The following is a 13351-nucleotide window of genomic DNA, read 5'->3' on the forward strand; positions in this document are numbered from 1 at the left end:
CTTTTTAGTGAGATCAGTCAGCGGGTTTGTTTAGTCTGAATAATTAGGCACAAACTTTTGATAATAGCCAGCAATCCTCAAAAACTGTCTCACCTCCTTTTTGGTTTTAGGTCTCAGACAGGTCGCAATCACTGTGGTTTTATCAATTTAGGGTCGAACCTGGCCATGCCCCAAGTGGAACCGCAGACACCATACCTCCTCCGACCCAATTGCTCACTTTGGGTTTGCTGTGAGCCCTGCTTGTCGCAGCGACCTTAGAATGGCCCCCAGATGCTACATGTCCCACTGCCAGTCATTACTGTAAATTATGAAATCATCCAAATAAGTAGCGGCATATGCAGCGTGTGGTCTGAGGACTCTGTCCATCAGACGCTGAAACGTAGTCGGGGCCCCAAACAAACTGAACAGAAGGGTCACAAATTGGTGTAGTGCAAATGGTGTGGAGAAGGCCATTTTCTCACGGGACTTCGACATTAAGGGGATCTGCCAATAACCCTTTGTTAAGTCCGGTGTGGAGTAAAAGCGAGCCAAGAACAACCGATTGAGCAGTTCGTCAATACGAGGCATTGGATACATGTCACATTTCGACACCACATTGACTTTCTATTATCCACATAGAATCAGACACAGCCATTACTCTTATGTACCAGAACCACCGGGCTGGCTCAATCACTGTGGGATTCTTCTATTACCCCCATATTGAGCATGGCCTTTAATTCTTCCCGTACTACCTGTTTCTTGTGTTTAGTACCCCAGGGGTTGTCTCGATGTGGTGTTCTATGAGATTAGTGCAGCCGGGGAGAGGCGAGAACATGTCAGAGAAACTTTTTTGTAATTTGGCAACCTTCATACAATGTGACAGCAAGAGGTGGTCTCCACAAGGGACCGGAGTGAACTGATTAGCTTTTAGACTCACCTCCGGACCAAGCTCCTCCCTCTCCAGAACTACCGTCACCAAGGATATGGGGACCGCCTCTCGCCATGGTTTTAGTAGGTAATAAATTTGACGAGCCCCACCCCTATCTGTACGCACTCCCTCATAGTTGACTCCACAACTCGCTGTGTGACCTCAAAGGGCCCTTGCCACTTTGCAAGTAATTTAGAGCTTAATTTGGGTAGTTATACAAGTACTTTATCACCCTGTGCAAACTCCCATAGCCAAGCTCCCCTGTTTTACAGCCAGGACTAACATTCTTAAGGCTGTAGCAAATTCTCCTGTGATAGATGTCACAGTGTTTGTAGTTTTGCTCTCAGGTCAAGAACATATTGAATTTCATTTTTGCTTTGTGATGTCTAACACGCCATGGGACTTACGCCCATATAATAATTCAAATGGGGGAAACCCTGTGGAGGATTTCGGGACCTCCCTCACTGCAAATAACAAGGGTTTGACCCACTTATCCCAATTCTGAGCATCTTCGTGCACGAATTTACGAATCATATTTTATAAGGTCTTATTAAATCGTTCGACCAAACCTTCTGTTTGTGGATGGTACACGCTTGTCCGAATTATTTTAATGCCTAATAATTCATACAGCTTATATAGAATTTCTTTCAAGAATTCCCCACTCGGGAGATTATTCTAAAGAGTGCCTCAACAACACTACGGGCTGAGATGTTGCGAAGAGGCACTGCTTACGGGTATCACGTTGCGTAGTCCACCAGAACCAACACAATGCTTTGCCCGCATGCTGACCATTCTAATGGCCCGACTAGGTCCATGCCAACTCTGTCAAAGGAACTACAATCAATGGAAGAGGGTGCAGTGGTACTTTTGGAGTGGCCGGGTGGATTCACCAGCAAAGATCCCTGTGAATGCACGGCCAATAGAAACAGGCCATGAGATGGTTTAGTGTTTTACCCTGTCCCAATTAACCCACCATCGGACTATGATGAGCTGCCTAGAACAACATTTCCCTACGGCTCCTTGGTAATAACAACTGGGTTGTATCTTCTTTTGTCTGAGCATCCTGCATCACTCGATACAACCAATCATTTATAATTGAGAAATACGGATATGTGAGTGCAAAACACGGCTGAAGGCATTGACAAGAGTCTCTTCTCGCATCTGCTTCAGAGGAAAATCCCCATCGGGAATTCCCCTAAGGGCTGGGGAAGCAGAGGCTTCCCCCTACCTTACATCATCCTGATGCGGAGATGACATAGACGGCCCTGGCTCCGCCTCCCCATCAGTGCATTGCACACCCCACACCATCCCGCTGTATTAAAGGACCCATCCACACACAACCTTTTTAACAATTCAGGAAAAGCCAGCCAATTAGTACCCAAAATTAGTGGATGGGTGTGTCACAATGATGAGTCACGAGTCCAAGTGCAAGTGAACAGTTTATTAGAGACGGATAGCACAGGGAGAAACTCAAAACGCCACGTTACAGGCAGGCGACCTAGAAGTAACAATCTAGAAAAGAGGAAAACAGGACTGGAATATAGCGCGAACACAAGTCAGCGTCAGGATCCAATCTCCCAGACGATCCCACAGAAGACTGGAGGTGAGGAGTAAAACGGGTGGCGCCCACAAGGAACAAGGACACAGGAACTGGGTAACAGAATACAAACATGAATAACGAACCGACAGCATGCATGACAATTACAGCTAGATAAAGGCAGCTAACAAGCAGTAGTGATTAGTAGCAGCTGACGGCAGTGGAGTAATCAGCTGGTGCTAAGCAACAAACGAGCACTACACACACACACACACACCCACACACCTATAAACACACCAACAGATGACGGAATGAACACATGGATCGATGAACCGTGACAGTACCCCCTCCCCTAAGAGTGCCTCCTGGCACTCCCAGGAGAGCCTACCTGACGATTGTAATCCTCGATAAGGGAGTGATCCAGTATGTCCCTAGCAGGAACCCAACTCCTCTCTTCCGGACCGTAACCCTCCCAGTCCACCAAGTAATGGAATCCGCGTCCCCTCCGTCTAGAGCCCAGAATACGATTAACCGAATATGTAGGCTCCCGCCTACGAAGTCGCGGCGGTGGGGAACCGCATCGGCGGATTAAGGTTAGACCGAAAAATCGGTTTCAATTTGGAGACATGAAAGGCGGGGTGAATTCTCCTGTACGCTGGAGGAAGTTTGAGACAGACTGTCACCGGACTAATGATCTTGGTGACAGTGAACGGGCCGATAAATTTAGGAGCAAGTTTATTAGACACGGAACGGAGCGGAATATTCTTAGTAGAAAGCCACACCTTTTGACCCACAACGTACACGGGAGGCTTTGACCGGTGGCGATCGGCCTTGGCCTTAGTGCGCACCCTCACCTGGAGCAGAGTCTCGCGGGCTCTGGTCCATGTGCGGTGGCACCTCTGGACGAAGGCGTGAGCAGAGGGGACCGCTACTTCGGATTCCAGACTGGGAAAAATAGGTGGCTGGTACCCTACGCTACCCTCAAATGGAGATAGGCCCGTGGATGACACTGGTAACGAGTTATGTGCGTACTCCACCCATGAGAGCTTCTGGCTCCAGGAGGAAGGATTTTGAGAAACCAAACATCGCAACACTCTCTCTAAGTCTTGGTTGGCACGCTCGGTCTGCCCGTTGCTCTGAGGGTGAAACCCAGAAGAAAGACTGACACTCGCCCCCAATAAACGACAAAACTCTCTCCAAAATTTGGAAATAAATTGTGGACCCCTGTCAGAGACCACGTCCATCGGGAGGCCATGTAATCGAAAGACGTGATCTACAACAGCAACCGCTGTCTCCTTGGCAGACGGTAATTTAGGCAAGGGAATGAAATGGGCCGCCTTCGAGAATCGGTCCACTACGGTCAAAACGACAGAATTGCCCTGGGAGGGCGGGAGGGCAGTGACAAAATCTAGCGCGATGTGGGACCAGGGTCTAGAAGGGACAGACAGCGGTTGGAGTAACCCATCCGGTGGGCGATTGGAAGTCTTACCACTTTGCACAGACCGAACATGCCAACACAAAACTCTGAATGTCGCGAGCCATAGAGGGCCATCAGAATCATTGCCTGACCAAAAAACTGGTGCGATTAGCTCCTGGGTGACATGCTATAGTGGAACAATGACCCCACCGGATTACGTCGGACCTTGACCCCTCCGGTACAAATAAGCATCTCGGTGGACAATCGGGCGGAGGCGTTACCCCTTCTAAGGCCGCACGGACCTTCGACTCGACCTCCCAAACGAGTGTGGAGACAATGAGTCTCTCAGGAAAAATGCACTCGGGAGTAGACGGGCGAACGGAACGATCAAAAATACGAGACAAATCATCAGGCTTGATGTTTTTGGAGCCCGGACGATACGACAAGGAAAACTCGAAACGACCGAAAAAAAAGTGCCCACCGAGCCTGCCTGGAGTTGATCTGATATACTCAAGGTTCTTATGATCAGTCCAGACAATAAAGGGTACCCCTGAACCCTCTAACCAATGACGCCATTTCTCCAACGCTAACTTGACTGCCAGCAACTCTGTTACCAATGTCATAATTACATTCCGCAGGAGACAAACGATGAGGAAAAAAACGCGCAAGGATGCATTTTGTCGTCCGCGGGCAGCGCTGGGAAAGAACTGCTCCTACCCCCAACTCTGACGCGTCGACCTCCACCACAAACTGACGTGAAGGATCAGGGGCTATAAGAATGGGAGCTGAAACGAAGCGGCTCTTGAGGTTGGTAAATGCAGCTTCAGCTACACCAGACCACCTGAACGTCGTCTTGGAAGAGGTCAAGGCAGTCAGAGGAGCGGCTAGTTGGCTGAAATTGCGAATGAAACGGCGGTAAAAATTAGTGAACCCCAGAAACCTCTGTAGGGCCTTACGGGAATCTGGAGTTGGCCAATCCACCACAGCCTTAACCTTGTCGGGATCCATGCGCACCCCCTCGGAGGAGATGATATAACCCAGAAATGGAACCGACTGAGCATGGAAGAACATTTCTCCACCTTGACAAAAAGCCCATTCTCTAACAGTCTCTGGAGCACTCGCCTGACGTGCTGAACGTGCTCCTGGAGAGAAGAAGAAAATATCAGTATGTCATCCAGGTAGACATATATGAACTGATCTACCATATCTCTCAGCACGTCATTCACGAGTGCCTGGAAAACTGCAGGGGAGTTAGACAGGCCGAACGGCATGACCTAATATTCAAAGTGTCCCCTGGGGGTGTTAAAAGCAGTTTTCCATTCATCCCCCTTCCTTATGCGGACCAAATGATAAGCATTGCATAAATCCAATTTTGTGAAGATGGATGCTCCCTGCAACCTCTCGAAGGCCGAAGACATCAACGGCAAAGGATAAGTATTCCTTACCGTGATGTTGTTCAACCCTCGGTAGTCAATACAAGGTCGCAGAGAGCCATCCTTCTTGCCCACAAAAAAGAACCCTGCCCCCGCTGGAGAAGAGGAGGGCGGATGAACCCAGAGGCTAGAGAATCAGAAATATATTTCTCCATGGCCTCCCTTTCCGGAGCGGAAAGTGAGTATAACTTGCCTTTCGGCGGAGACATACCTGTCAGTAAATCAATGGCACAGTCATAGGGACGATGCGGAGGGAGAGAAGCAGCCCGAGACTTACTGAACACTTCCTTCAGGTCAAGATACTCACGTGGCACGTTAGATAGATCCGCGTGTTCATCCTGAAACACAACACAAGACACTGGAGAACACGCAGACATTAAACAAGAAGCGTGACAATATTCACTCCAAGACAAAACAGAATTCCTGCACCAATTAATATGCGGGTTATGGAGTGCCAGCCAGGGATGGCCAAGTACCACAGGAGCAGAAGGGGAGTGGATTAAAAGGAACTCGATCTCCTCAGAATGGTTACCAGAGGTAACGAGTCTCACTAAGGCCGTGGAGTGAGTAACAGAGGGTAACAGTTGGCCGTTAAGTGCTACTACAGAAATGGGTTGAGGGAGTGTCACCACAGGTATCATGAGTCTCTGAGCAAAGTTAAAGTCTAAAAAATATCCCTCTGCCCCCGAGTCTATCAAAGCCTCACAGTCAACGCTCTGAGCAGAAAGTTTTAAACTGACAGTGAGATGAGTGGCAGAAAAAGAGGATTTAGTCAAAATAGATCCACTGTCAGTAACCTCTTACCTACTGGCAGGTGCTGGCTTTTACCGGACATTGGAGAGCAATGTGGCCAACGGCTCCACAATATAAGCACAATCCTTTCTCTCTCCTTCTCTGCTTCTCCCTTTGCGATAGACGAGATCTGCCCATCTGCATAGGCTCAGGACCTGAAAAAGACTCTGCAGTTTCCACAGCAGGAAAAGATACGTTAGCCTGTGCAGCGACCGGCCAACCTCGCTGTGTTCGCGGTCCCCGTCATCGTAGTCGCGAGTCCACAAGAATGGCTAGGTCGATGAGTTTATCCAACCCCCGTGGGTAACTCCATGGCATAGATTTCATCCTTGATGTGCTCAGAGAGTCCGTGTACTCCACACTCCGCAGCCAAGGTGCGGAACTCAATCGAATAGTCCGTGACTGGACGATCTCCTTGGCGCAACTCCGCGAGAATGCGTGCTGCGTCTCTATCGGAGGCTGCGCGATCAAAGACCTTTCTGAGCTCGTGTGAAAAGCTATCAAAAGAGTCACAACAAGGAAGTCGCTGTTCCCACACCGTAGTTCCCCAAGTCGCGGCTCTCCCCGATAAAAGTGTGATGACAAAAGCCACTTTAGATTCCTCAGTGGGGAATGATGAAGGTTGAAGAGAGATTTGCAGTGAACACTTCGCCAGAAATGAACGACATAATTGAGGCTCACCGGAATAAAACGCTGGAGGTGGAAGACGTGGTTCAGTAGCTCGAATGGTCTGCGCGACCGAAACAGGTGGGCTTGTAGTCGCTTGACCTCGCACTGAAGCCGTCTCGGTTCTTAGCTGTTGCAACTGAGTGGTTAATTCGGAGACCTGGGTTACCAACGCCTGTATAGCACGACCCGTGGCCACCGCCTGTTCCTCCTGTTGTTGCATACGAGCCTCACTCCTAGATAGAATCTCCGTCAATTTGGTCACACTTGCTGGATTCATCTTGGGTCGGTTCATCTTGGGTGAATGAACACATGGATCGATGAACCGTGACAGGGTGAGGCAGGAAATAACCACAGCCTCAATGTTATGCTTTTGACCCTAAAATAGAATAGTGACAGTGACTGCAGGATAATCGTAAATATCCCTGTTCATAGACCTCATTTTCACGCAATTATTTTTATTCATTGCCCCATTTTGAACCAAGTATTGATGAATGGAGGTTTGGTTACAACTCGAATCCACCAAGGCTTTGTATGTACCCCATAATACTCACAGGTATTTGGTACATCCCGGCCCGATCGGGGGCGGCCTGAGGAGTGTCGTGGAACCCTGATCAACGTCCCCATCTTCATCACCGGGCACTGTTCACAGACATGACCCGGCTCCCTGCAACTCCAACAGACCGGCTAGAACCTCACACCCACACTAGTGGCAGCAGCTTCCCCCACCTGAAAGGAAGAATGGGTAAAGCCGGGGGAGAGAGAAACAGGAGGGTTAACACACAGTTTCCGGGGGAACGGGATATGTCGGAAGGAAGGAGGGGGCAGGGGAAGAATCACAGAGAGAGAGAGAGAGAGAGAGAGAGGGGCATACCAGCCCCCAGGTACACCTTTAAATGGACCTCCACCAACGGTACTGCTTTATCCAATGATGCCAGGAAGTAGCACTGGACCCACTCTACGGATCCTTTCGGTAGTCGGGAGATTAATTGCTCCATCACCACGGGATCGATGACATGCCCGACATCTCTGGGCTCCTCAGTCCACACCCACTGCTAGCATCTGTCACGAAGCTGTTGAGCGAAGGCAAATGGGTGGCCGACTTCGCGCAGTGTCAGGATCGGAACTGCTGGCGGTGCTCCTCTGGACTGTGGCCGACCCACTGCAGGAAGGCTTTCTTCAGCTCGGGGTACCACAGGAGGTTGTTGACCGGGAACGGTTGGCCCATGAGTTGGGCCTCCCCAGTCAGCAGCGGTAAGAGGTGGACTGCCCATTGCGCCTGCGGCCATTCCAGAACTTGGGTTGTGTGCTTTAAGGGCTCCAGGAAGGCCTACGGATCATCTTCCACCCAACACACCACCCTCCGTTTACCCCATTTGAAGTGAATAATAACAGTATGTCACACGCACGCACAACTCCCCACGAACACCTATTTAAATCCAAACCAAGAATTGACAGAATAATTCGACATATTGGCATTATTTGTCATTTTTATATTTGTATGTGTTGTAAGACAAGTGTATGATATTAGGCTTGATAATAGACTATACTTTTTTAGAATTTATGCAAACATTTGGGGAAAAACAATAGTTTTATAGCTATTTTAGTTTTGATGAAACTCCAGGTGACCCCCCAAGTTCAATTATTTTGTCTTATACTGGGACCCTTAACTCTTATGGGAGGTCCAGGACCCCCCATAGTTCTAGTTCTAGTCTCTAGAACACACACACAAAGTCTCTGGTCTGTATCTCTCTATCTCTTCCTGTGGACTGGGCCGTCTTTTATCTCCCCCGACTCTCACTGTGAACATAGAAAGTGTAATTATTCACAATTCATCTCAGGTGGATGTCCTTACCTCTTTCCCTCTCCCCAGAGGAGTGCTTGACCACACCCTCACCTCCACAAACAGCCTTAACAAGCAAATATCATCGCACAAATTAATTAATTGTGCTTACATTTTTATCTGTAAAAAATGGATCACTATGATTTTTCCCATTTCTGAGTTAAACTATTGACATTGATGGTGCTATAATGAAACATAAATGAAATTATGTTTAAATTCATATGAACATATGAAATTCAAAACATGTTTTTTGGCAACCCTGTTACACCGTTAATTAAAAAAAAAGAATTTTATGGTGGAATGTTTCAGTGTTGAATGTCTAAAAATGGACTTAGCAAATATCAAGTAGTAAGTGCATAACACACAAATGGCACAGTTTTCTGAGAATGATAGAATTACCATAGAATAGAATAGAATTACCATTAGATTGTGATTAAGACAAGATATCCAGTTTTGGCTTTATCTGTCTCTTTCAGCGTTCCAGTAATGTAAGTGCCATGCTGGTAATGACCAAGCCTTTGACTGGACCAAGAGAACATATTGTGGATTTGGAGATGGTCACCCAGAGCAATGGTTTGAATTACCGTTCAAGTTCACTGCTGAGACTCACTATTATTGTGGGTCCATATCCTTTCTAAACCATCTAAATTAGCTAAATCAGCTCCATGGTTTTATCTTTGTACTACAGCTTACTATATTTAAAGTGTTCAGCACAGCATGGTCACCTGATTGTGATCTAGATTAGTGGTTCTCAACTGGTGGGTTGCAACCCAAGAATTGGTTGCAGGTCTCTGGAGGAGAAAACGCTTCCCATATACTTTGTTGCTGACGATTTAAGGCTGTGTGTGTCTCACTTGGTTGAAGCTAGCCAAATTAGGTAGATGACAACATGGACAGGTTGTGTGATATGCCCTCATCCTCAAAAACCATGAACAAAACTATGCAAAATTAAAGACGATACGACCCAGTCTACATTAAATATGGGTTCATTTGCAAGTTGCCAATAGGTGAAACTTGATCCGCATCGACCAAAGTGATGTTTGTGTAGCTGCAGAGAATATGAAACCATCAAATTTCAATGGACATTTAGAAACCTCATTAAAAACGTATTTGTACTAATAATTTGTACAGTTAATTTTGTAGAACATTTTGGGACTGGGTTAGATTGCCACTGGGTGTCCTTTGCTAAATCTGGGTCCAGAAGCAATACTGGTTGAGAACCACTGGTCTAGATAGTCTAGAAAGTTGCATATTCATTCCGTTTCTAAAAGGATGTTTACCAAACATAAAAAGTGGGTTGTCTGGATCCACTGAAGTTTTCCAATAATTTGTACTATTGAAAATGGAAGACAAGGATTCTTTGTCTTAGTAGTCAGAGGTTTGCAAGATTCTGCTGCAAGGTTTTTTTTAAAGGGATAGTTCACCCGAAAATGAGTTCTGTCATTATTTACTTACCTTCATGTTGTTTGAAACCATGTGACTTTCTTTCTTCCATAGAACACAAATGAAGAAGTTTAGCAGAATAGTCACGCTTCTCTTTTCATATAATTAAAGTGAAAGGACAGGAGCTATATAGTGCTATGCAATAAACTAAAATCAGAATGCATAATTTTTTTAAACATAATAATAATAAAGTTGTTCAGAAATGGTAATAATGATGCGACCTTATTTCAATTGCGATTACTTGTGCAGCCCTAGTACTGTCCAATTCCAAAAATGACAAAAACCACCATAAAAGTATAATAAAGGTATTCCATACGAGTAGTTAGATTTGAGAGCTGCGGTTGAGGGGAAGATTTTCAGTGAATAACACCTTAAATGTTGGTCTGTTCCTCACACAAAGTTATTTTGGAAGGCATCAGAAGACATTTGTGACACTTTTATGGTGCTATTTTGTCATTTCTGAGCTTGTAAGCGGCATTCACTCTCAACGTACAGTGTCAACATTCTGCTCCTTTTGTTTTCAACTGAAGAAAGAAAGTCATACAGGCTCGGAACTACATGAAGCTAAGTAAATGATAACGGAATGTTGGTATTTGTTGAACTAACCCTTTAAATCTGTTGATCCATCAAAACGTAACATATCTCATTCATGGAACCATCTAAATAACAGAATGTAGCTATCAAAAAAGCATTCATAGATTCATTACTAGGACTCCCTTTACTTCTGAGCAGGGGGAAAATTGTTTTATAGGTAGAACATGTGGATAAAGCAAACAGAGCTCTGCAGAGTCTTTGGTGGAACAGTTTGTGACGTAATCAAATGGCATCTTCAGCTAATGGAAATATCTGAATGCATCCTCCGCTTTGCAAAAAATGACCTTTCCTATGAGAATAAGGCAATAAAGTTTTGGAAACAGAAGCGATGTTTTCAGGAAATCACTGGCAAGGGTTTTGTGTCGCATAAGCAATGGAACTGTTGCCTAACATGGCTGTATGGTTGCCAGAGCGCCGTTTGATCTTGTGCAGTGTTTCTCGCCAATGATCTGTGACAAACACTGTTACTTAAACCATTGCATCATGCCCTGTACCCCAAGAGATATGCTCTTGGGAGAGGCCCAAATGGTTTGAGCATCACCACATTGTGTGGAATTATTTTGGCAAATGATCTTCAATGCAATATGGGTGATTAAAACACAATGTTGTCATTTTATATTTTCTTATGATTGATTCACTGAATTTGATTCACACATGGTGAATCCTCAATCTTTTTTTCTCTTATTGAGATTATATTTGCTTATACTGTTTGTTTTTTTTTTGCTCAGCGAGGTCAAGATATGAATGAGACATGTCAGTTGATCATATTTTTACCTTCGAATAGAAATATTCTGTATTTTCAGTCTGCTCTTAATTTGCACTTTTTTACGCGTGCCATTTATTCTGCTGTAAAATATTTGGAAATAAAAGGATTTCAATAACAATTGTGTCATTTCATAGTGCTCATTTGTTTGTTTTTTTTACCCAGTGACACACACACTGAGTATTTTTGTCTTATTTTCTGGTAAAAAATATCTAAACATCCTTAAAAAAAATACAAAAATACTTGAGAAGTAGACTAACATATGTAAATACAATTAAATAAAAATACAAAAAAATACAAAAAATATATATATATTTATCTTTTAAAAGAAACAAACATTTGCCAATGTTGCCAGAAAAATTACTTTTTTAATCAAGTTTGTATTCTTTCTTTCCCCAGTTTCCTAAAATAAGCATAAAAACTTTTCTACATTTTGTTAGATTTCTCTTAAAACAAAAAAATATATATTTTGTCATTTTACTTCTCAAGTACACTTTTCTTCTTTAGATCATTTTACTAGAAAACAAGACAAAAATACCTGGGAAGTCATGTAAATAAATATCTTGATATATTATATTTCTATCTTTTAAATAAATAAATCAGTCAAAATATCTAAACGTTCTTAAAACAAGATACATTTTAGATATTAAGATATTAAAGATATACTTGTTTTCAGAGAATATGTCTTGATTTAAATTTTCTTAAATCAAGCATAAATCAAACGTAAAAAAATTAATAAAAAAATTAAATATTTGCCAATAAGTTCAGAAAGAAAAAAAGAGATTCAAGATACATTTTCTGAAAACAAGTTGCTTCTCAATTGATCAGTTTTTAAGGATGTTTAGACACTTCAACTGGTAAACAAGATAGAAATACTGATTAAGAAAATGGTTTTATTTGCGGGGAACAGAACTGTAGCACCAGAGAGGAAACATCTCATCTTTCGCTTGTATTGTGTAACATGCATGGGTCAGTTTGGTACTATATTTCTGGAATGGTTTTAGAGGACCACCAAGATTCATCTGCAGTTATTACCTCCCGCGGTTGCAGATGGGAATACACAACTGGGATGTCAATAGTTCAGCAGTTCCTGCAAGACTATTTACACGTTGACAGCCAAGTCATTTACAGTAATATGAGTTATATTGTTACAGTCATACATGATCTGCATGTGTTTTCCCAACATTTAAACATTTAAGACCACCCTGCAATGGGTCTTTCATGTCCCATGGGGTTGATTTTTAATAACCCTTTAATGCATACCTCGGGCCTTTAGTGACTTTAGTGATTTTTTTTGGGAGTTATGCCCAGGGTGACTGTGCATCAACTGAAGCTCATCAGAAGTTGGGTGATACAGCAGGACAATGACCCTAAACATGGAATAAAATCACTACAGAATGGCTTAAAAAAAAAAGAAAATCCACGTTTTGGAGTGACCCTGTCAGAGTCCAGATCTTAACCCAATAGAGATGCTGTGGAATGACCTCAAGAGAGCCGTTCACACCAGACATTGTAAGAATATGGCTGAGCTGAAGCGGTTCTGTAAAGTAGAACGGTCAAAAATTCCTTCTGAACATTGTGCAGGCCTAAACTTCAGCTACCGGAAATGCTTCTTTGAGGTTTTTCTGAAAAAGTGGATCGACCGGTTATTAAATCCAACAGTTCACTCACTTTTTCCACAGCACTGTGAATGAAGGTATGTGTTCAATAAAGACATGAAAGATTATAATTGTTTGTGTGTTGTTAGCTTAAGCACATTGTATTTGTTTATACTTGTGACTTTGAAGAAGATGAGATCACATTTTATGACCAATTAATGCATAAAACCAGCTAATTCCAAAGAGTTCACATACTTTTTCTTGCCGCTGTATATCTATATAAGTTTACTATCACAGGATATATATTCATTTGTTTATTACAAGACAAATGAGTACTATATTCAAACAAATGGCTACT

At 43.9% G+C, this 13351-nt stretch overlaps 1 protein-coding gene across 1 annotated transcript in view; it reads left to right on the top strand.

Moving 5' to 3' along the window:
• LOC127641484 (EGF-containing fibulin-like extracellular matrix protein 1) overlaps window positions 1-11509 on the top strand; it is a 41156-nt gene extending 29647 nt beyond the window's left edge. Inside the window, exon 9 of the mRNA XM_052124513.1 lies at window positions 9072-11509. Coding sequence (XP_051980473.1) covers window positions 9072-9233 — 162 coding nt within the window. The 3' untranslated portion in view covers window positions 9234-11509. The remainder of the gene's footprint in view (window positions 1-9071) is intronic.
• The last annotated feature ends 1842 nt before the right edge of the window (window positions 11510-13351 follow it).

The sequence above is a fragment of the Xyrauchen texanus genome, chromosome 50 (genome assembly GCF_025860055.1).
Source record: "Xyrauchen texanus isolate HMW12.3.18 chromosome 50, RBS_HiC_50CHRs, whole genome shotgun sequence".
NCBI classification, from domain to species: domain Eukaryota; kingdom Metazoa; phylum Chordata; class Actinopteri; order Cypriniformes; family Catostomidae; genus Xyrauchen; species Xyrauchen texanus.